Source organism: Salvelinus alpinus, chromosome 2, assembly GCF_045679555.1.
Source record: "Salvelinus alpinus chromosome 2, SLU_Salpinus.1, whole genome shotgun sequence".
Classification (NCBI taxonomy): domain Eukaryota; kingdom Metazoa; phylum Chordata; class Actinopteri; order Salmoniformes; family Salmonidae; genus Salvelinus; species Salvelinus alpinus.
In genome coordinates, this window is record NC_092087.1 from 105,266,870 (window position 1) to 105,292,452 (window position 25,583).

Consider the following 25,583-nt stretch of genomic DNA (forward strand, 5'->3'; position numbering starts at 1 on the left):
TTCTAAATAAAAAGAGAAAAAGGGATAAAAAAAACTGGAACTGAATTATTTCGTAATAACGACATATTTCTTGTTATAAAATGATCTTTCTCGTAATAAGGAGATCATGGATTATTTCATTATAACGAGATATTGAATTATTTCCTAATAACGTGATCTTATCTCGTCATTATATATATTTTTTTTCTCGGAGTGGCGGCATACGCCACCGTACTTCTCTTTGTATGTCGCAATATAATATTACTATTTAATAAAAATAAACAAAAAAATGAACACATTTTAAATTCTCTCAACTGCGTTATCCACTTTAGTCAGCAGATGGCGACGTGTGTATTTCAGGTGAAGCTACCAGCGTGACGTATAATCTAGTGGACAGGACGCTTCTTCAACAACAACAGCTAGTCATCCACCTCGGTAGCTTGATAGCTAACAGCCGAAACACTAAAATTCTTGAGCCACTGTCGGTGTATATTAGCCACTGTGTTTTAAATAAACGTCTGTTGTATAGCTGGTTACCGCATTTAATTTCATTTTACGTTGCTAGTAGTCAGCTAGCTGACTGGTGAAATCAGCAGTAGCACTAGGCTAATCATTAATGCTAACCAGCTAACGTTAGCTAGATACCATGAGTTCACTAAACTACTCCACCCCTGCTAAAGAAGAAGAGGTCTGCTGGACGGAGAAAGAAGATCTCGTGAAAGAGGAGAAGGAAGAAGAGGCTGTCACAATAAAACAAGAAGTTGAGGATGAGGCTGTTACAGTGAAAGAAGAAGAAAAAGACGTTACAGTGAAAGAAGAAGCTTACGGCGTGAAGGAGGAGAAAGAGCAGGATGCAGTGTTTGGAGTGAAAGAGGAGGGGGAGTTGGCGGTCACAGTGGAAGAAGTGTTTGGAGTGAAGGAGGAAGGGGAGATTACTGTCACATTGGATGAGGAGGAGGGAGAATTAGAGAAGACTGGAAATCTGATTAACACCAGTAAGTACCATCTTAAAAAATAGGACCACAAATTCTGTAGTTGTTGAACTAATGTGTGGTTTTTAAAAGAGCATTCTACACTTGACTATGTTGTTCTGTATTGTAGGAACTGTTTAAAGGTACAAAGAGTGGTGGTCAACCAACCAAACGTTAATGGATAAAAGGCTTCCCATTATATTACCTACACATACACAATTCATAAAATGGATATCAACAATCCTCCCCCCATTCCTGTAAAAAAGCGTCTAGACAGGACAACCCCATAGTTCTAGTCAACTATATGGTTTCCAACAGAGGGCATTTGTATAAACCTTGCTACAGTGACTAATGATAGTCTGCATTTTACTGCCCTAAAATTAGAAACAAAAAAAAAGAGATTACATTTGATATTTGCCCTTACTTACCTACATAATCTGCTCCACATTTCCAAAGTGAAAGAAACAAAATATATAAATACACACATTTTAATTAATTACAAATTCACCCCAGAGTGAATACTTGGTTGAAGCACCTTTTGCCACAGATACAGCTGTGGAATCATTATGAACACAATTCTACCAACTTTCCACAACTCTTAGGTCAATATGGGGCGGCAGGTAGCCTAGTGGTTAGAGCGTTGGACTAGTAACCGGAAGGTTGCAAGATCGAATCCCCGAGCTGACAAGGTAAAAATCTGTCATTCTGCCCCTGAACAAGGCACTGTCCCTAGGCCGTCATTGTAAAATAATAATTTGTTCTTAACTGACTTGCCTAGTTAAATAAAGGTAAAATAATACAAATATATACTGTACCGTGCTTTCGGGAGGTATTCAGACCCCTTGACTTTTTCCACATTTTGTTACATATACAGCCTTATTCTAAAATGTATTAAATAAATAAAAAATTCTCATCAGTCTACACGCATCACTCATCACTACACTCATCAGTCCCCATAATGACTAAATTAAAACAGGTTTTTAGAAATGTTTGCAAATGTATTAAAAATTTAAAAACAGATACCTTATTTACATAAGTATTCAGACCCTTTGCTATGAGACTCTAAATTGAGCTCAGGTGCATCCTGTTTTCATTGATCATCCTTGAGATGTTTCTACAACTTGGAGTCCACCTGTGGTAAATTCAATTGAATGGACATGATTTGGAAAGGTACACACCTGTCTATATAAGGTCCCATAGTTGACAGTGCATGTCAGAGCACAAACCAAGCCATGAGGTCGAAGGAATTGTCCTTAGAGCTCAGAGACAGGATTGTGACCAGGCACAGATCTGGAAAAGGGTACCAAAAATGTCTGCAACACTGAAGGTCCCCAAGAACACAATGGCCTCCATCATTCTTAAATGGAAAAAGTTTGGAACCACCAAGACTCTTCCTAGAGCTGGCTGCCCGGCAAACTGAGCAATCAGGGGAGAAGGGCCTTGGTCAGGGAGGTGACCAATAACCCGATGGTCACTCTGACAGAAATCCAGAGTTCCTCTGTGGAGATGGGAGAACCTTCCAGAAGGACAACCATCTCTGCAGCATTCCACCAATCAGGCCTTTATGGTAGAGTGGCCAGACGGAAGCCAATCCTCAGTAAAAGGCACATGACAGCCCACTAGGAGTTTGCCAAAAGGCACTGAAAGACTCTCAGACCATAAGAAACAAGATTCTCTGGTTCGATGAAATCAAAATTGAACTCTTTGGCCTGTATGCCAAGCGTCACGTCTGAAGGAAACCTGGCACCATCCCTACGGTGAAGCGTCATACAGTGACGCTCCCCATCCAACCTGACAGAGCTTGAGAGGATCTGCAGAGAAGAATGGGAGAAACTCCCCAAATACAGGTGTGCCAAGCTTGTAGGGTCATTCCCAAGAAGACCAGAGGCTGTAATCGCTGCCAAATGTGCTTCAACAAAGTCCTGAAAAGGGTCTGAATACTTATGTAAATGTAATATTTCATTTTTTTTTTGTGCAAAAATGTCTAAAAACCTGTTTTTGCTTTGTCATTATTGAGTATTGTGTGTAGATTGATGAGGGAAAACAACAACAATTTAATCAATTTTAGAATAAAGCTGTAACGTAAAACAAAAAAAGTAAAGGGGTCTGAATACTTTCCGAATACACTGTATGTCCGCACTATATCCTCTGCTGGAAGGATGAAATAAAACTCATTTAGGGGAGACGATGAATGATCATACATGAATGATCATATACTAACTTTAACAAGCCTTGGGGTCCTGTAGAAGCCAAACAAGTTGAACGATCATATACTCACTTTAACTAGCCTTGGGGTCAATCAATCAATCAAGTTTATTTTATATAGCCCTTCGTACATCAGCTAATATCTCGAAGTGCTGTACAGAAACCCAGCCTAAAACCCCAAACAGCAAGCAATGCAGGTGTAGAAGCACGGTGGCTAGGAAAAACTCCCTAGAAAGGCCAAAACCTAGGAAGAAACCTAGAGAGGAACCAGGCTGAGTGGTGGCCAGTCCTCTTCTGGCTGTGCCGGGTGAAGATTATAACAGAACATGGCCAAGATGTTCATAAATGACAAGCGTGGTCAAATAATAATCAGGAATAAATGTCAGTTGGCTTTTCATAGCCAATAATTAAGAGTTGAAAATAGCAGGTCTGGGACAGGTAGGGGTTCCATAAACGCAGGCAGAACAGTTGAAACTGGGACAGCAGCAAGGCCAGGTGGACTGGGGACAGCAAGGAGTCATCATGCCCGGTAGTCCTGACGTATGGTCCTAGGGCTCAGTTCCTCCGAGAGAGAGAAAGAAAGAGAGAAGGAGAGAATTAGAGAGAGCCAAGATGTTCAAAATGTTCATAAATGACAAGCATGGTCAAATAATAATCAGGAATAAATGTCAGTTGGCTTTTTATAGCCGATCATTAAGAGTTGAAAAGGGTCCTGTAGAAGCCAAACAAGTTGAACGATCATATACTCACTTTAACCAGCCTTGGGGTCCTGTAGCAACCAAACAAGTTCTAAACAGATATGGGAACCATGATGGCCATCAGACAGATGTTTTGAGAGGAACTGAATGGCAATGCAAAAACAGGGCTGTTAATGTAAATATTGGTTATGTACATAAAAATACGTATATTTCTAGCAAAATCATTACATATGTCTATGATAATTCATAAACATGAATGGTTTTGAAGTTAAGTAAATTTACTTAGTTAAAATTTTCGGTGTTACATTTGACTCCCAGCGATTGTTCCAATTGGCCCTGGCACGGGGGGGCAAATGTAAAGTCCAGACTTCTCGGACTGAAATCAATATTGTGATCTGACTGTTTTATGCACAGACCTATAAATGGTATGAATGATTATGAGACAGATGTACGTTTGTTATATAAAACAATGAATTTGCCGAGTTCAAGTGTTTCTGAGAAATTGAGTAAAACACACCAAAAAAGTACAATTGCCCGTTACCTCTCCTACTCATTAAAATCATGTTTTTAATGAAAACATGTAGGTGAACTTTTTAAAATGTTTTCTAAATGCAATAAGGCACTCAAACCTGTGGATTATGGTGAATAACACACTAACAACAGCCCTTGTGTTATTCATGATAATTCACAAATTCACCTGCCTTAATGTGTAAATTAAATAACCTGGGGCAAGCTTTTTATATACAGTACATATCTATCTATATGTATTAGACATGAGTTGATGGTAATACTAAAGGCTGTATTTTTTAAATTTTTTATTATTTTAAATTTTTATTTCACCTTTATTTAACCAGGTAGGCCAGTTGAGAGCAAGTTCTCATTTTACAACTGCGACCTGGCCAAGATAAAGCAAAGCAGTGCCACTCAAAAAACAACACAGAGTTACACATGGAATAAACAAACATACAGTCAATAATACAATAGGAAAAAGTCTATATACAGTGTGTGCAAATGAGTTAGGATAAGGGAGGTAAGGCAATAAATAGGCCATAGTGGCGAAATAATTACAATATGGCAAGTTAACACTGGAATGGTAGATGTGCAGAAGATGAGTGTGCAAGTAAAGATACTGGGGTGCAAAGGAGCAAAATAAATAACAGTGGGGATGAGGTAGTTGGATGGGCTATTTACAGATGGGCTATGTACAGGTTCAGTGATCTGTGATCTGCTCTGACAGCTGGTGCTTAAAGTTAGTGAGGGAGATATGAGTCTCCAGCTTCAGTGATTTTTGCAGTTCGTTCCAGTCATTGGCAGCAGAGAACTGGAAGGAAAGGCGGCCAAAGGGGGAACTGGCTTTGGGGGTGACCAGTGAAATATGCCTGCTGGAGCGCGTGTGGGTGGGTGCTGCTATGGTGACCAGTGAGCTGAGATAAGGTGGGGCTTTACCTAGCAGAGACTTGTAGATGACCTGGAGCCAGTGGGTTTGGCGCCGAATATGAAGCGAGGGCCAGCCAACGAGAGCGTACAGGTCGCAGTGGTGGGTAGTATATGGGGCTTTGGTGACAAAACAGATGGCACTGTGATAGACTGCATCCAATTTTCTGAGTAGAGTGTTGGAGGCTATTTTGTAAACGACATCGCCGAAGTCGAGGATCTGTAGGATAGTCAGTTTTAACGAGGGTATGTTTGGCAGCATGAGTGAAGGATGCTTTGTTGCGAAATAGGAAGCTGATTCTAGATTTAATTTTGGATTGGAGATGCTTAATATGAATCTGGACGGAGAGTTTACAGTCTAACCAGACACCTAGGTATTTGTAGTTGTCCACATATTCTAAGTCAGAACCGTCCAGAGTAGTGATGCTAGTCTGCCGGGCAGGTGTGATGTGGTATCATAGATATTTCAATACGATCAGTATCTATTATTTTAGGCTATAACCTAAACAACTAAGGACTTAAAGACACCATTGAGATTTTAAAAACAAATGATGTAGAGCTTAAAATTATGTAAAAAAAATATATATATATTTTTTTCTCTCGTGGGATGTTGAGTGTAGACTCATTGAGGGGTTGATTATTAGTTGACAAGTAGAATCAGGTGTCTGGAGCCACATAAAATGTGTGCTGTTGGGGGTACTGGAGGACTGGAGTTGGGATGATGTCATCCTTGGGATGATGTCATCCTCCTGAGAAGGAGGAAACAGGACTGTGGTAACAATCAGCAGTCTACTTGCGTGAATATTTTTTAGGACCTTTATACGCCCACACCGTTCCGTTGTTGTTGTACGCCCACACCATTCCAACACAGAAAAGCTGCTTTTTAACCTATTTATATTTTTTTGGAAGGAAAACTATTTAACTCATATTGTACTTATTTATAGGTCATATTTCGTAGAAATCTGGAAAGAGTGGACAGTTACTTTAAATAAGCTAGGTAACTTTATTATTAGCAATGTTAGCTTCTCTTATCAAGCTAGCTAAAATCGTATTAGTTTAATAATTGGTCTGACTTCAAAAGCACTTGAACCATAATCATGTCGGACATCCCAGTTTCCCAGGAGCACATGAATGCCCCATAGTTCCACCATGCCATAGAAAACACAGGTGCTCTGATTGTACAGATATTTGATTAATGCAACATATTTTTGTGTGAATATAATTAAAATGTGGAATGCCACTAGTGGACATTCATTATATACATTTACATTTAAGTCATTTAGCAGACGCTCTTATCCAGAGCGACTTACACATTGGTGCATTCACCTTATGATATCCAGTGGAACAACCACTTTACAATAGTGCATCTAACTCTTTTAAGGGGGGGGGGGGGGGTTAGAAGGATTACTTTATCCTATCCTAGGTATTCCTTAAAGAGGTGGGGTTTCAGGTGTCTCCGGAAGGTGGTGATTGACTCCGCTGACCTGGCGTCGTGAGGGAGTTTGTTCCACCATTGGGGTGCCAGAGCAGCGAACAGTTTTGACTGGGCTGAGCGGGAATTGTACTTCCTCAGAGGTAGGGAGGCGAGCAGGCCAGAGGTGGATGAACGCAGTGCCCTTGTTTGGGTGTAGGGCCTGATCAGAGCCTGAAGGTACGGAGGTGCCGTTCCCCTCACAGCTCCGTAGGCAAGCACCATGGTCTTGTAACGGATGCGAGCTTCAACTGGAAGCCAGTGGAGAGAGCGGAGGAGCGGGGTGACGTGAGAGAACTTGGGAAAGTTGAACACCAGACGGGCTGCAGCGTTCTGGATGAGTTGTAGGGGTTTAATGGCACAGGCAGGGAGCCCAGCCAACAGCGAGTTGCAGTAATCCAGACGGGAGATGACAAGTGCCTGGATTAGGACCTGCGCCGCTTCCTGTGTGAGGCAGGGTCGTACTCTGTATTGTTACACCATGTAGGATCAGTATAGACCTAGTCTGTTCATTATATACATCTACATGATGTATTGTTACACCACATAGGAGCAGTATAGACCTAGTCTGTTCATTATATACATCTACATGATGTATTGTTACACCATGTAGGAGCAGTATAGACCTAGTCTGTTCATTATATACATCTATGACTTAAATGACTTAAATGTAAATGTAAATCTACATGATGTATTGTTACACCATGTAGGAGCAGTATAGACCTAGTCCGTTTTATTTTTTCTGTAGTGAGGCATCTTGATGTACCAGTACACCCCCTGGACAGGACACTAGTCCAGGGCCTTATCCCCAATCTATCTCCTAAATGCTGAGTGCCAAACACGGATATATTAGTGTTAAACTAAATAGTCTCCTATTTTTGTCTTTGGCAGGAGAGAGACCAGACTCTCACTCTGACAGTGGGAAGACTCCTTCAGGCGAATCAGAGCCAGAGACATCCAAACCAGCGAGACAACACCACTGCTCTCAGTGTGGAAAGACATATACCAGGTTATGGAACCTGAAAAGGCATGAGAGAACACACACAGGAGAAAATCCTTTCAAATGCTGCCAGTGTGGAATGTGTTTTACCCGGTTAGGGTACCTTAAAGACCATAAGAGAACACACACAGGAGAGAAGCCTTACCACTGCTCTCAGTGTGGGACGAGTTGCACCCAGTTAGGGAATTTGAGAACGCATGAGAGAATACACACAGGAGAGAAGCTTAACCAATGCACTAAATGTAGAAAGAGATTTTCCTCTTCCGAATACCTGAAAATACATAAGAGAATACATTCAGACGAGACACCTTATAACTGTTCTCAGTGTGCAAAGAGTTTTACCCGATTAGGGTCCCTGAAACGACATGAGAGAACACACACAGGGAAAAAGTCTTTCCACTGCTCCCTGTGTGGAAAGTGTTTTACTGAGTTAGGTAACCTGAAAAAACATGAGGACACACTCAGGAGAAAAGTCGAGTTTTTCCTCATTGGATTATCTGAAAAAACATAAAATAATTCACTCTGGAGTACCACCTTACCAGTGCTCAGACTGTGGGAAGAGATTTAGCCGATTAAACCACCTGAGACGGCATGGGAGAACACACTCAGGAGAGAAGCCCTATCAATGCTCCCAGTGTGGAAAGAGTTTTACCCAAGTTGCACACTTGAAATACCATAAAAGAACACACACGGGAGAAAAACCTTACCATTGCTCCCAGTGTGGAAAGAATTTCACCATGTCATGTAACCTGAAAAAACATGAGAGAATACACTCAGGAGACAAGCCCTATCAATGCTCCCAGTGTGGAAAGAGTTTTACCCAAGTTGCACACTTGAAATACCATAAAAGAACACACACGGGAGAAAAACCTTACCATTGCTCCCAGTGTGGAAAGAATTTCACCATGTCATGTAACCTGAAAAAACATGAGAGAATACACTCAGGAGACAAGCCCTATCAATGCTCTCAATGTGGAAAAACGTTTACCCAGCTAGGGGACATGAAAAAACATAAGAGAATACACACAGGAGAAAAGCCCTACCACTGCTCACACTGTGAAAAGAGATTTACCTCATCTGGGGACCTGAAAAAGCATAAGAGGACACACACAGGAGAAAAACCTTACCATTGCTCCCAATGTGGAAAGAGTTTCTCAGAGTCAAGTAACATGAAACAACATGAGAGAATACACTCAGGAGAGAAGCCCTACCACTGTTCCCACTGTGAAAAGAGTTTTACCTCATCCGGGACCTTGAAATATCATGAGCTAACACACTCTGCAATGAAGCGTTTCCAGGGTGCTCATTGTGAAAGGAGTTTTAAGAAGTTAGGGAAACTGAAGCAGCATGAGAAAATACACACTAAGGAGCAGCCTTTTGGAACTGCTCCCACTGTGGAATGACATGTACCTGGTTAAGGCAACTGAAATTACATGAAAGAGTCCACACCGGAGAGAAACCTTACCAGTGCTTCCAGTGTGGAAAGATATTTACCCAGTTAGGGAAAGACCATGAGGTAACACACACAAGGGAGATTCCTTACCACTGCTCATATTGTGGAAACAAATTCTTCACATCACATGGACACAAAGTGCATCAGGGAGCACACATACGGCTCCCACACTCTGCTCACAACATTGACACAGATACAATGGCACTTGTAGGGGCGGCAGCGTAGCCTAGTGGTTAGAGCGTTGGACTAGTAACCGAAAGGTTGCAAGTTCGAATCCCTGAGCTGACAAGGTACAAATCTGTCGTTCTGCCCCTGAAACAAGGCAGTTAACCCACTGTTCCTAGGCTGTCATTGAAAATAAGAATTTGTTCTTTTAACTGACTTGCCTAGTTAAATAAAGGTAAAACATTTTTTTTAAAGAACTGCCCGTACACTGACAGACACCATAATGAGACTGATACAACGTTGCGATCGCTATGAGACAGAGTCTGAGGAAGTGGATATAATCTCCTTATCAGTAAAATGAACAAACTTGTAAAATATTGATGACTATAAAAGACCAGATCTTTGGAGTAGTTAGAAGGGAGGAGCTGGCTACTGTACCGGGAGACATTTTGGGTCTTAGAAGGGAGGAGCTGGCTACTGTACTGGGAGACATTTTGGGTCTTAGAAGGGAGGAGCTGGCTACTGTACTGGGAGACATTTTGGGTCTTAGAAGGGAGGAGCTGGCTACTGTACTGGGAGACATTTTGGGTCTTAGAAGGGAGGAGCTGGCTACTGTACCGGGAGACATTTTGGGTCTTAAAAGGGAGGAGCTGGCTACTGTACCGGGAGACATTTTGGGTCTTAGAAGGGAGGAGCTGGCTACTGTACCGGGAGACATTTTGGGTCTTAGAAGGGAGGAGCTGGCTACTGTACTGGGAGACATTTTGGGTCTTAGAAGGGAGGAGCTGGCTACTGTACCGGGAGACATTTTGGGTCTTAGAAGGGAGGAGCTGGCTACTGTACCGGGAGGCATTTTGGGTCTTAGAAGGGAGGAGCTGGCTACTGTACCGGGAGACATTTTGGGTCTTAGAAGGGAGGAGCTGGCTACTGTACCGGGAGACATTTTGGGTCTTAAAAGGGAGGAGCTGGCTACTGTACCGGGAGACATTTTGGGTCTTAGAAGGGAGGAGCTGGCTACTGTACCGGGAGACATTTTGGGTCTTAAAAGGGAGGAGCTGGCTACTGTACCGGGAGACATTTTGGGTCTTAGAAGGGAGGAGCTGGTTACTGTACCGGGAGACATTTTGGGTCTTAGAAGGTCTCTCAGCTTCTGAGAGGAGCTGGCTACTGTACCGGGAGACATTTTGGGTCTTAGAAGGGAGGAGCTGGTTACTGTACTGGGAGACATTTTGGGTCTTAGAAGGTCTCTCTGCTTCTGGGAGGAGCTGGCTATACATTTTGGGTCTTAGAAGGGAGGACCTGGCTACTGTACTGGGAGACATTTTGGGTCTTAGAAGGTCTCTGCTTCTGGGAGGAGCTGGCTACTGTACTGGGAGACATTTTGGGTCTTAGAAGGGAGGACCTGGCTACTGTACTGGGAGACATTTTGGGTCTTAGAAGGGAGGACCTGGCTACTGTACTGGGATACATTTTGTGTCTTAGAAGGGAGGACCTGGCTACTGTACTGGGAGACATTTTGTGTCTTAGAAGGGAGGACCTGGCTACTGTACTGGGAGACATTTTGGGTCTTAGAAGGGAGGACCTGGCTACTGTACCGGGAGACATTTTGGGTCTTAGAAGGGAGGACCTGGCTACTGTACTGGGAGACATTTTGGGTCTTAGAAGGGAGGACCTGGCTACTGTACTGGGAGACATTTTGGGTCTTAGAAGGGAGGAGCTGGCTACTGTACTGGGAGACATTTTGGGTCTTAGAAGGTCTCTGCTTCTGAGAGGAGCTGGCTATTGTACTGGGAGACATTTTGGGTCTTAGAAGGGAGGACCTGGCTATTGTACTGGGAGACATTTTGGGTCTTAGAAGGGAGGACCTGGCTACTGTACCGGGAGACATTTTGGGTCTTAGAAGGGAGGAGCTGGCTACTGTACTGGGAGACATTTTGGGTCTTAGAAGGGAGGACCTGGCTATTGTACTGGGAGACATTTTGGGTCTTAGAAGGGTGGACCTGGCTACTGTACCGGGAGACATTTTGGGTCTTAGAAGGTCTCTGCTTCTGAGAGGAGCTGGCTATTGTACCGGGAGACATTTTTTATATTTTTTGGCAAAGACATACACACATGGTAAGCATTTTTATGACTCTAGGTGAGTAGAACAATATTTTCTGCTATTTCAGTGTCTGGAATAATATTCACCATTCTTTCTGCCATGTCAGTGTCTGGAATAATATTCACCATTCTTTCTGTCATGTCAGTGTCTGGAATAATATTCACCATTCTTTCTGTCATGTCAGTGTCTGGAATAATATTCACCATTCTTTCTGCCATGTCAGTGTCTGGAATAATATTCACCATTCTTTCTGCCATGTCAGTGTCTGGAATAATATTCACCATTCTTTCTGCCATGAGTCATTTATAAGCAGCGGTGTACAGTACTTAAGTAAAAATACTTGAAGTACTACTTTAGTCGTATTTTGGGGGTATCTGTACTTTTACTTCACTACATCCTTAAAGAAAATAATGTACTTTTTACTCCATACATTTTCCCTGACACCCAAAAGTACTCGTTACATTTTGAATGCTTAGCAGGACAGGAAAATATTGTAATTCACACACTTATCAAGAGAACATCCCTGGTCATCCCTACTACCTCTGATCTGGTGGACTCACTAAACACACGCTTCATTTGTAAATGCTGTCTGAGTGTAAATTTAAGAAACAATAAAATCGTGCCGTCCGGTTTGCTTAATATAAGGAATTTGAAATGATTTATACTTTAACTTTTGATACTTAAGTATATTTTAGCAATTACATTTAATGTTGACACTTAAGTATATTTTAAAACCAAATACTTTTACTCAAGTAGAATTTCACTGGGTGACTTCTGCTTGAGTAATTGTCTATGAAAGTATCTTTACTTTTACTCTAGTATAACAATTGGGTACTTTTACCATCCCTGTTTATGAGTCATATTCTGTTTATAAACAATATCATGACACCCACACACTACTAAATACTGATTTGGGTACTTTTTACAACACTGTTTGAGTCATATTCTTTAAAAAAAAAATATGACAATATCAGCACACTGTTAAATACTAATTTGCCATTGATGAACAAAAACCTACTCATCAGTTATTGCGGGTCAATTTTTCAGGATCCAATCTGTCTTTTTTTTTCTCTCCCTATCTTCTTCTCCACGTTTAGCTTTGAAACCTACAATTTGTTCAAATGAAATAAGTTCAATGTGTCTAATAATTCTCCAAAGTCATAATGACACAGCCAGATATTTAAATGTGAGTTGGGTCTGAAGATGACTTGGGCTTAGCTGTACAACACTACAAATAATACAAACATATACATACTGTACCACAGCCATCGACCAACAGAACGGACATTCCCATCTGAAACAGGACTGTACCACAGCCATCGACCAACAGAACGGACATTCCCATCTGAAACAGGACTGTACCACAGCCATCGACCAACAGAACGGACATTCCCATCTGAAACAGGACTGTACCACAGCCATCGACCAACAGAACGGACATTCCCATCTGAAACAGGACTGTACCACAGCCATCGACCAACAGAACGGACATTCCCATCTGAAACAGGACTGTACCACAGCCATCGACCAACAGAACGGACATTCCCATCTGAAACAGGACTGTACCACAGCCATCGACCAACAGAACGGACATTCCCATCTGAAACAGGACTGTACCACAGCCATCGACAAACAGAATGGACATTCCCATCTGAAACAGTATTGTACGACAGCCATCGACCAACAGAACGGACATTCCCATCTGAAACAGGACTGTACCACAGCCATCGACCAACAGAACGGACATTCCCATCTGAAACAGTACTGTACCACAGCCATCGACAAACAGATCGGACATTCCCATCTGAAACAGGACTGTACCACAGCCATCGACCAACAGAACGGACATTCCCATCTGAAACAGGACTGTACCACAGCCATCGACCAACAGAACGGACATTCCCATCTGAAAGTGTTGGTTTGGGTGAACAGCAACAAGCCTCTTTTCACACGTACAGAGCCTTCAGAAAGTATTCACACCCCTTGACTTTTTCCACATTTTGTTGTGTTACAGCCTGAATTTAAAATGGTTTAAATGTACTTTTTTTTGTGTGTCTCTGGCACACAATATCCCATAATGTCAAAGTGGAATCATGTTTTTTGACATTTTTACAAACTGATTTAAAAATTAAAAGCTGAAAAGTTTTTACTCAATAAGTATTCAACCCCTTTGTTATGGCAAGCCTAAATAAGTTCAGGAGTAAGAATGTGCTTAACAAGTCGCATAAGTTGCATGGACTCTGTGTGCAGTAAGAGTGTTTATCATGATTTTTGAATGACTGATCTCTGTACCCTACACATACAATTATCAGTAAGGTCCCTCAGTCGAACAGTGAATTTCAAACATAGTTTCAACCACAAAGATCTGGGAGGTTTTCCAATTCATCACAAAGAAGGTAGATGGGTAAAAATAATAAAAGCAGACATTGAATATCCCTTTGAACATGGGGAAGTTATTAATTACACTTTGGATGGTGTATCAACACACCTAGTCACTACAAAAATACAGGTATCCTCCTTAACTCGGTTGCCGGAGAGGAAGGAAACCACTCAATGATTTCACCATGAGGCCAAATTGATTTTATCTATTTTATTTCACCTTTATTTAACCAGGTAGGCCAGTTGAGAACAAGTTCTCATTTACATGATGGGTTGCCAATGCAGTGGCCAAATTTATTTTATTTCACCTTTATTTAACCAGGTAGGCCAGTTGAGAACAAGTTCTCATTTACAGTGGGGAGAACAAGTATTTGATACACTGCCGATTTTGCAGGTTTTCCTACTTACAAAGCATGTAGAGGTCTGTCATTTTTATCATAGGTACACTTCAACTGTGAGAGACGGAATCTAAAACAAAAATCCAGAAAATCACATTGTATGATTTTTAAGTAATTAATTTGCATTTTATTGCATGACATAAGTATTTGATCACCTACCAACCAGTAAGAATTCCGGCTCTCACAGACCTGTTAGTTTTTCTTTAAGAAGCCCTCCTGTTCTCCACTCATTACCTGTATTAACTGCACCTGTTTGAACTCGTTACCTGTATAAAAGACACCTGTCCACACACTCAATCAAACAGACTCCAACCTCTACACAATGGCCAAGACCAGAGAGCTGTGTAAGGACATCAGGGATAAATTGTAGACCTGTACAAGGCTGGGATGGGCTACAGGACAATAGCCAAGCAGCTTGGTGAGAAGGCAACAACTGTTGGCACAATTATTAGAAAATGGAAGAAGTTCAAGATGACGGTCAATCACCCTCGGTCTGGGGCTCCATGCAAGATCTCACCTCGTGGGGCATCAATGATCATGAGGAATGTGAGGGATCAGCCCAGAACTACACGGCAGGACCTGGTCAATGACCTGAAGAGAGCTGGGACCACAGTCTCAAAGAAAACCATTAGTAACACACTACGCCGTCATGGATTAAAATCCTGCAGCGCACGCAAGGTCCCCCTGCTCAAGCCAGCGCATGTCCAGGCCCGTCTGAAGTTTGCCAATGACCATCTGGATGATCCAGAGGAGGAATGGGAGAAGGTCATGTGGTCTGATGAGACAAAAATAGAGCTTTTTGCTCTAAACTCCACTCGCCGTGTTTGGAGGAATAGAAGGATGAGTACAACCCCAAGAACACCATCCCAACCGTGAAGCATGGAGGTGGAAACATCATTCTTTGGGGATGCTTTTCTGCAAAGGGGACAGGACGACTGCACCGTATTGAGGGGAGGATGGATGGGGCCATGTATCGCGAGATCTTGACCAACAACCTCCTTCCCTCAGTAAGAGCATTGAAGATGGGTCGTGGCTGGGTCTTCCAGCATGACAACGACCCGAAACACACAGCCAGGGCAACTAAGGAGTGGCTCCGTAAGAAGCATCTCAAGGTCCTGGAGTGGCCTAGCCAGTCTCCAGACCTGAACCCAATAGAAAATCTTTGGAGGGAGCCGAAAGTCCGTATTGCCCAGCGACAGCCCCGAAACCTGAAGGATCTGGAGAAGGTCTGTATGGAGGAGTGGGCCAAAATCCCTGCTGCAGTGTGTGCAAACCTGGTCAAGAACTACAGGAAACGTATGATCTCTGTAATTGCAAACTAAGGTTTCTGTACCAAATATTCAGTTCTGCTTTTCTGATGTATCAAATACTTATGTCATGCAATAAAATGCAAATTAATTACTTAAAAATCATACAATGTGATTTTCTGGATTTTTGTTTTAGATTCCTTCTCTCACAGTTGAAGTGTACCTATGATAAAAATTACAAACCTCTACATGCTTTGTAAGTAGGAAAACCTGCAAAATTGTCAGTGTATCAAATACTTGTTCTCCCCACTGTACATGATGGGTTGCCAATGCAGTGGCCAAATTTATTTTATTTCACCTTTATTTAACCAGGTAGGCCAGTTGAGAACAAGTTCTCATTTACATGATGGGTTGCCAATGCAGTGGCCAAATTTATTTTATTTCACCTTTATTTAACCAGGTAGGCCAGTTGAGAACAAGTTCTCATTTACATGATGGGTTGCCAATGCAGTGGCCAAATTTATTTTATTTCACCTTTATTTAACCAGGTAGGCCAGTTGAGAACAAGTTCTCATTTACATGATGGGTTGCCAATGCAGTGGCCAAATTTATTTTATTTCACCTTTATTTAACCAGGTAGGCCAGTTGAGAACAAGTTCTCATTTACATGATGGGTTGCCAATGCAGTGGCCAAATTTATTTTATTTCACCTTTATTTAACCAGGTAGGCCAGTTGAGAACAAGTTCTCATTTACATGATGGGTTGCCAATGCAGTGGCCAAATTTATTTTATTTCACCTTTATTTAACCAGGTAGGCCAGTTGAGAACAAGTTCTCATTTACATGATGGGTTGCCAATGCAGTGGCCAAATTTATTTTATTTCACCTTTATTTAACCAGGTAGGCCAGTTGAGAACAAGTTCTCATTTACATGATGGGTTGCCAATGCAGTGGCCAAATTTATTTTATTTCACCTTTATTTAACCAGGTAGGCCAGTTGAGAACAAGTTCTCATTTACATGATGGGTTGCCAATGCAGTGGCCACATTTATTTTATTTCACCTTTATTTAACCAGGTAGGCCAGTTGAGAACAAGTTCTCATTTACATGATGGGTTGCCAATGCAGTGGCCAAATTTATTTTATTTCACCTTTATTTAACCAGGTAGGCCAGTTGAGAACAAGTTCTCATTTACATGATGGGTTGCCAATGCAGTGGCCAAATGTATTTTATTTCACCTTTATTTAACCAGGTAGGCCAGTTGAGAACAAGTTCTCATTTACATGATGGGTTGCCAATGCAGTGGCCAAATTTATTTTATTTCACCTTTATTTAACCAGGTAGGCCAGTTGAGAACAAGTTCTCATTTACATGATGGGTTGCCAATGCAGTGGCCAAATTTATTTTATTTCACCTTTATTTAACCAGGTAGGCCAGTTGAGAACAAGTTCTCATTTACATGATGGGTTGCCAATGCAGTGGCCAAATTTATTTTATTTCACCTTTATTTAACCAGGTAGGCCAGTTGAGAACAAGTTCTCATTTACATGATGGGTTGCCAATGCAGTGGCCAAATTTATTTTATTTCACCTTTATTTAACCAGGTAGGCCAGTTGAGAACAAGTTCTCATTTACATGATGGGTTGCCAATGCAGTGGCCAAATTTATTTTATTTCACCTTTATTTAACCAGGTAGGCCAGTTGAGAACAAGTTCTCATTTACATGATGGGTTGCCAATGCAGTGGCCAAATTTATTTTATTTCACCTTTATTTAACCAGGTAGGCCAGTTGAGAACAAGTTCTCATTTACATGATGGGTTGCCAATGCAGTGGCCAAATTTATTTTATTTCACCTTTATTTAACCAGGTAGGCCAGTTGAGAACAAGTTCTCATTTACATGATGGGTTGCCAATGCAGTGGCCAAATTTATTTTATTTCACCTTTATTTAACCAGGTAGGCCAGTTGAGAACAAGTTCTCATTTACATGATGGGTTGCCAATGCAGTGGCCAAATGTATTTTATTTCACCTTTATTTAACCAGGTAGGCCAGTTGAGAACAAGTTCTCATTTACATGATGGGTTGCCAATGCAGTGGCCACATTTATTTTATTTCACCTTTATTTAACCAGGTAGGCCAGTTGAGAACAAGTTCTCATTTACATGATGGGTTGCCAATGCAGTGGCCAAATTTATTTTATTTCACCTTTATTTAACCAGGTAGGCCAGTTGAGAACAAGTTCTCATTTACATGATGGGTTGCCAATGCAGTGGCCAAATTTATTTTATTTCACCTTTATTTAACCAGGTAGGCCAGTTGAGAACAAGTTCTCATTTACATGATGGGTTGCCAATGCAGTGGCCAAATTTATTTTATTTCACCTTTATTTAACCAGGTAGGCCAGTTGAGAACAAGTTCTCATTTACATGATGGGTTGCCAATGCAGTGGCCAAATTTATTTTATTTCACCTTTATTTAACCAGGTAGGCCAGTTGAGAACAAGTTCTCATTTACATGATGGGTTGCCAATGCAGTGGCCAAATTTATTTTATTTCACCTTTATTTAACCAGGTAGGCCAGTTGAGAACAAGTTCTCATTTACATGATGGGTTGCCAATGCAGTGGCCAAATTTATTTTATTTCACCTTTATTTAACCAGGTAGGCCAGTTGAGAACAAGTTCTCATTTACATGATGGGTTGCCAATGCAGTGGCCAAATTTATTTTATTTCACCTTTATTTAACCAGGTAGGCCAGTTGAGAACAAGTTCTCATTTACATGATGGGTTGCCAATGCAGTGGCCAAATTTATTTTATTTCACCTTTATTTAACCAGGTAGGCCAGTTGAGAACAAGTTCTCATTTACATGATGGGTTGCCAATGCAGTGGCCAAATTTATTTTATTTCACCTTTATTTAACCAGGTAGGCCAGTTGAGAACAAGTTCTCATTTACATGATGGGTTGCCAATGCAGTGGCCAAATTTATTTTATTTCACCTTTATTTAACCAGGTAGGCCAGTTGAGAACAAGTTCTCATTTACATGATGGGTTGCCAATGCAGTGGCCAAATGTATTTTATTTCACCTTTATTTAACCAGGTAGGCCAGTTGAGAACAAGTTCTCATTTACATGATGGGTTGCCAATGCAGTGGCCAAATTTATTTTATTTCACCTTTATTTAACCAGGTAGGCCAGTTGAGAACAAGTTCTCATTTACATGATGGGTTGCCAATGCAGTGGCCAAATTTATTTTATTTCACCTTTATTTAACCAGGTAGGCCAGTTGAGAACAAGTTCTCATTTACATGATGGGTTGCCAATGCAGTGGCCAAATTTATTTTATTTCACCTTTATTTAACCAGGTAGGCCAGTTGAGAACAAGTTCTCATTTACATGATGGGTTGCCAATGCAGTGGCCAAATTTATTTTATTTCACCTTTATTTAACCAGGTAGGCCAGTTGAGAACAAGTTCTCATTTACATGATGGGTTGCCAATGCAGTGGCCAAATTTATTTTATTTCACCTTTATTTAACCAGGTAGGCCAGTTGAGAACAAGTTCTCATTTACATGATGGGTTGCCAATGCAGTGGCCAAATGTATTTTATTTCACCTTTATTTAACCAGGTAGGCCAGTTGAGAACAAGTTCTCATTTACATGATGGGTTGCCAATGCAGTGGCCAAATTTATTTTATTTCACCTTTATTTAACCAGGTAGGCCAGTTGAGAACAAGTTCTCATTTACATGATGGGTTGCCAATGCAGTGGCCAAATTTATTTTATTTCACCTTTATTTAACCAGGTAGGCCAGTTGAGAACAAGTTCTCATTTACATGATGGGTTGCCAATGCAGTGGCCAAATTTATTTTATTTCACCTTTATTTAACCAGGTAGGCCAGTTGAGAACAAGTTCTCATTTACATGATGGGTTGCCAATGCAGTGGCCAAATTTATTTTATTTCACCTTTATTTAACCAGGTAGGCCAGTTGAGAACAAGTTCTCATTTACATGATGGGTTGCCAATGCAGTGGCCAAATTTATTTTATTTCACCTTTATTTAACCAGGTAGGCCAGTTGAGAACAAGTTCTCATTTACATGATGGGTTGCCAATGCAGTGGCCAAATTTATTTTATTTCACCTTTATTTAACCAGGTAGGCCAGTTGAGAACAAGTTCTCATTTACATGATGGGTTGCCAATGCAGTGGCCAAATTTATTTTATTTCACCTTTATTTAACCAGGTAGGCCAGTTGAGAACAAGTTCTCATTTACATGATGGGTTGCCAATGCAGTGGCCAAATTTATTTTATTTCACCTTTATTTAACCAGGTAGGCCAGTTGAGAACAAGTTCTCATTTACATGATGGGTTGCCAATGCAGTGGCCAAATTTATTTTATTTCACCTTTATTTAACCAGGTAGGCCAGTTGAGAACAAGTTCTCATTTACATGATGGGTTGCCAATGCAGTGGCCAAATGTATTTTATTTCACCTTTATTTAACCAGGTAGGCCAGTTGAGAACAAGTTCTCATTTACATGATGGGTTGCCAATGCAGTGGCCAAATTTATTTTATTTCACCTTTATTTAACCAGGTAGGCCAGTTGAGAACAAGTTCTCATTTACATGATGGGTTGCCAATGCAGTGGCCAAATTTATTTTATTTCACCTTTATTTAACCAGGTAGGCCAGTTGAGAACAAGTTCTCATTTACATGATGGGTTGCCAATGCAGTGGCCAAATTTATTTTATTTCACCTTTATTTAACCAGGTAGGCCAGTTGAGAACAAGTTCTCATTTACATGATGGGTTGCCAATGCAGTGGCCAAATTTATTTTATTTCACCTTTATTTAACCAGGTAGGCCAGTTGAGAACAAGTTCTCATTTACATGATGGGTTGCCAATGCAGTGGCCAAATTTATTTTATTTCACCTTTATTTAACCAGGTAGGCCAGTTGAGAACAAGTTCTCATTTACATGATGGGTTGCCAATGCAGTGGCCAAATGTATTTTATTTCACCTTTATTTAACCAGGTAGGCCAGTTGAGAACAAGTTCTCATTTACATGATGGGTTGCCAATGCAGTGGCCAAATTTATTTTATTTCACCTTTATTTAACCAGGTAGGCCAGTTGAGAACAAGTTCTCATTTACATGATGGGTTGCCAATGCAGTGGCCAAATTTATTTTATTTCACCTTTATTTAACCAGGTAGGCCAGTTGAGAACAAGTTCTCATTTACATGATGGGTTGCCAATGCAGTGGCCAAATTTATTTTATTTCACCTTTATTTAACCAGGTAGGCCAGTTGAGAACAAGTTCTCATTTACATGATGGGTTGCCAATGCAGTGGCCAAATTTATTTTATTTCACCTTTATTTAACCAGGTAGGCCAGTTGAGAACAAGTTCTCATTTACATGATGGGTTGCCAATGCAGTGGCCAAATTTATTTTATTTCACCTTTATTTAACCAGGTAGGCCAGTTGAGAACAAGTTCTCATTTACATGATGGGTTGCCAATGCAGTGGCCAAATTTATTTTATTTCACCTTTATTTAACCAGGTAGGCCAGTTGAGAACAAGTTCTCATTTACATGATGGGTTGCCAATGCAGTGGCCAAATTTATTTTATTTCACCTTTATTTAACCAGGTAGGCCAGTTGAGAACAAGTTCTCATTTACATGATGGGTTGCCAATGCAGTGGCCAAATTTATTTTATTTCACCTTTATTTAACCAGGTAGGCCAGTTGAGAACAAGTTCTCATTTACATGATGGGTTGCCAATGCAGTGGCCAAATTTATTTTATTTCACCTTTATTTAACCAGGTAGGCCAGTTGAGAACAAGTTCTCATTTACATGATGGGTTGCCAATGCATTTATAGGTGAATAATTAAAATAACAAAACAGTTGGGGGGGGCTTGCCTGTTTTGCATGTTATTTTAATATGTGTCACATATCAGTTCGCAAACAATGTAAAAAATAAATAAATAAAATAAATATCATTGATCTCATTGATCATATGATCTCTTTTTTTGTTTTCTTGAGTAAGGCAACTCCAAATTGCAGGTGTTTCAACCTAACTTAGTGCTTTCGGTGGTGGCGGGGCAAGCCAGCAGAAAATATGTAAGGTTGCGCCGTGATTGGCTCAGTGTTCATGGGGACACTACGTCACCGCCAAGTCTAAGGATAGACGTGGAAAATTCAAACCCCTTGGTTGCTGCCATAGAGTTACATTAGAAGTGCCCATCCAAGAAGGCTCAAGGTCATTGGCCACAGATAAAATAACGTCAAATGACGTTATATCTACAGTATATTCAAATCATACTTTCAAAATCTTAGCAAGCAGTCATCATCATGAATCATGTTGACAATCTACTGGCAGATCCTTTTTAATCCTTGTCATATGAAGAGAAGTAATGAAGAGAAATTATAGATCAAACGTATTGGTGGCCATTGGACATAAACATGACACAACAAGTTGGAAATCGCATATTCAACAATGAGTGGTGAGTCCAAAAATGTATTGTATGCTGCTGCATAAATGATTTAGTATGCCTGTGAGATATGGAAACTGTAGCTAAGAAAGTAATACTAAGTGTATGTTGTGTAGTAAGCTGTTAGTAGCCCATGTGCCTCACCCTAATAATTTGGTATATTTTCCCCTCTTAATTTCACCTACTGTTCTGATATGGTGGTGCACATGTTGTCTATAGCCTATTTTAGGGAAATGCACTCATTGAATATTGTAAGAGCTTTCATTGTCTGCTTATATGCCCCCTTATCCTACAGTTCTGACTTGGTGTACAGGGAGAATATTGTAAGAACGGCCCATGTTCTGAATTCTGTCACTGTACATATCAAAAGTGCTGAACAAATAGTTATATTGACAACGTCTGTCCTACCTCGCTCATTAATGTCTTTTATCCACTTGTCATCCCCTTATGCCATAGTTTGTACATCTCAATTGTCAGTAGAAACCACATTTGTTTAAGCAATTGTTAAAGGAATTTCGATTCCTGTTTATCAACCAATTCAATTAAAACATTCTGCCCATAAATAAGAATTTGTAAGATAATTATCAGCCAAATGGACAGAAAACCAGTCTTAAAATCAATCAATCAATAGCGTTTATTCTCGAGAGTACTGATCATAATACATTTTACATCAGGTTATATAATAAAGATGATGTCATAGGTTTTAATGTCCATCCTCCTCTAGAATACAATGGCAATACAGTTCACAGCCTCATTACGTTGTCTGCCACCTGTTAAACTATCTGCAACCAACCCAAGGTCTCTCCCCTCCCTGGGTAGAGACAGAATGTCCTGTAAGGAACACAGCATTCCAGCCTGTCTGAAGAGAACTCCATTCTTTCTAATAAGAAACATATTACACTCAGAATTATGATTATAATAAGTTTCATTCATACAGTAACGTCTAAGTCAAATGTATACATATTTTAGTCATTAAACACAAAAATCCCGTAACAGCAAGTCAACCATATCAGCTATGTTTAAAAAAAAAAAGTAAATGAGGCTGAATGAACTGTTTTGCTTAGTGTTGTGTAGTGGCTTTGCTGGCATGCATCCCACATAAAAAATATATATTTCCCCACCAAGCTTTACATGCTAAAATCGCCACTGGGCCACTGGAGACTTTAAAACAGTTACAGAGTTTAATGGCGGAAACTGATGACAGATCTACATTGTAGTTACTCTGCAATACTAACCTCATTGACAGAGTGAAAATGTGACCGAAAGGCTCGATTCGGGTCTTATGTAGACAAAATTGAAATTGTGTTTATTTTTTATTTTTTACATTTGATGAAAGTAGAGACTCAGAGCTACAAAATGGTATATAATACGCTACAGTAGATGAACAATGGGAAAGTAATTCTGCTTAGAAAGTTGATAAACTTGTAACACCACTTTTGAGAAAATGGCCCTTGAATGTTTTGGTACACCAACTGGAGAGCTCTTCTTTGTCAGCACCCATTCAGCATCGTTCACACCCTCTTAAGCCTTAGCCCCACCCATTACTTTAAGGATTCACATGTGAGGCTATGTACTAAACAACCAAAGATTTCAAGACTTAAGGCTGGTTTATACTACGGGTGTGTTCGTAAATTTAATATGGAGTGACAGATCTGAGATACAAATAATATTACTACACAGATCATACACGTAACGTTAGCTAGCTAGCCAGCCAGCTAATGTTAGCTAGCTAGCTAACAGTACACTTTAACTTGAAATGAAAACCACTTTGACAAAATTAGAAACGTAATATCTGAAAATGTAGCTAGCTAGACTATCTTACCCATATACATGGATGGACGCTTCTCCCTCTCTGTCATGGATGCCATGTTTGCCCTTAGTTTGAAGATGTAATCCGGAGACAGGTGTTTTATACAACAGCCTTCTGTGTGTTCTCTTTTCGACTCCGTCTGCATATTTGCAATCAAACGCCATACTTTTCTCCATCTCCTTAGCTATCATACTCTAATTCCACTGATTTCAAAACTCGGTCCTCCAGGAAGTGGTGAGCAACACTGATGCAGTTCTACTACAACCATGCCACTCATTATCTCAGCCAATCATGGCTAGCAGGAAGGTTTGCTTGTCTTTTTCTGTGGCTGAACCAACTAGGTTCACATTTAACAATTTTATTCGTATTTACAGATGGCATACAAGTTTGTTATTAAGGCACATGAAAGTTCACATGTTCCAGAAGGCATTTCTGCCAAAAAAACAAAACACATTTTGATTAAAAAAGTTCAACGTTTACGTTCAAATGGTTCTCTTCTGAAGTTTTGACGCTTGACATACGCCTAGTTTCCTGAAACGAGTCACAAATAAGGAAGACTGTACAGAATATTCCAAAACATGCACCCTGTTTGCACCAAGGAACAAAAGTAATACTGCAAAAAATGTGGCAAAGCAATTTACTTTTTTTTCCTAAATACAAAGTATTATGTTTGGGGCAAATCCAATGCAACACATTACTGAGTACCACTCTCCATATTTTCAAGCATAGTGGTGGCTGCATCAGGTTATGGGTATGCTTGTAATCGTTATGGACTGGGGAGTTTTTCAGGATAAAAAATAAACAGAATAGAGCTAAGCACAGGCAAAATCCTAAAGGAAAACCTGGTTCAGTCTGCTTTCCACCAGATACTGGGAGATGAATTCACCTTTCAGCAGGACAATAACCTAAAACACAAGGCCAAATATATGTTGGAGGTGCTTACCAAGAAGACAGTGAATGTTCCTGAGTGGCCGAGTTACAGTTTTGACTTAAATCTGCTTGAAAATCTATAGCAAGACCTGAAAATAGTTTTCTAGAAATGATCAATAACCAATTTGACAGAGCTTGAATAATTTTTAAAAGGACTAATGGGCACATGTTGTACAATCCAGTTGTGCAAAGCTCTTAGAGACTCACAGCTGTAATCGCTTTTTCTTTTTCTAATGTTCTATTTTTTACAAATCCATTTTAATCCCACTTTTTAACAACAAACTGTAGTAGTAGTATAGACCTAGTCTGTTAATTATATACATCTACATGATGTTTTATACACTGAACAAAAACATAAACGCAACATGTAAAATGTTGGTCCCAAGTTTCATGAGCTGAAATACAAGATCCCTGAAATTTTTCATAAGCACAAAAAGCTTATTTCTCTCAAATGTCTCAATGTTTGAGAGAAAATATGTGGCATGGGTCCTCAGATCCTCAAAAGGTTTTACAGCTGTACCATCGAGAGCATCCTGACGGGTTTCATCACTGCCTGGTATGGCAACTGCTCGGCCTCCGACCGCAAGGCACTGCAGAGGGTAGTGCGCACGGCCCAGTACATCACCAGGGTCAAGCTTCCTGCCATCCAGGACCTCTATACCAGGCGGTGTCAGAGGAAGGCCCTAAAAAAGACTCCAGACACCCTAGTCATAGACTGTCCTCTCTGCTACCGCAAGCGGTACCGGAGCGCCAAGTCTAGGAACAATAGACTTCCATACAGCTTTTACCCCCAATCCATAAGACTCCTGAACATCTAATCGAATGGCTACCCAGACTATTTGCAC

At 40.5% G+C, this 25,583-nt stretch overlaps 1 protein-coding gene across 1 annotated transcript; it reads left to right on the forward strand.

Moving 5' to 3' along the window:
- The first annotated feature begins 366 nt into the window (after positions 1–366).
- Positions 367–8,397, forward strand: LOC139547246 (zinc finger protein 32-like). Its single transcript, XM_071356314.1, has 2 exons — positions 367–974; positions 7,650–8,397. The coding sequence occupies exons 1-2, from the start codon at positions 626–628 to the stop codon at positions 8,267–8,269; spliced, it is 969 nt and encodes a 322-aa protein (XP_071212415.1). The 5' UTR covers positions 367–625; the 3' UTR covers positions 8,270–8,397.
- Positions 8,398–25,583: the final 17,186 nt, after the last annotated feature.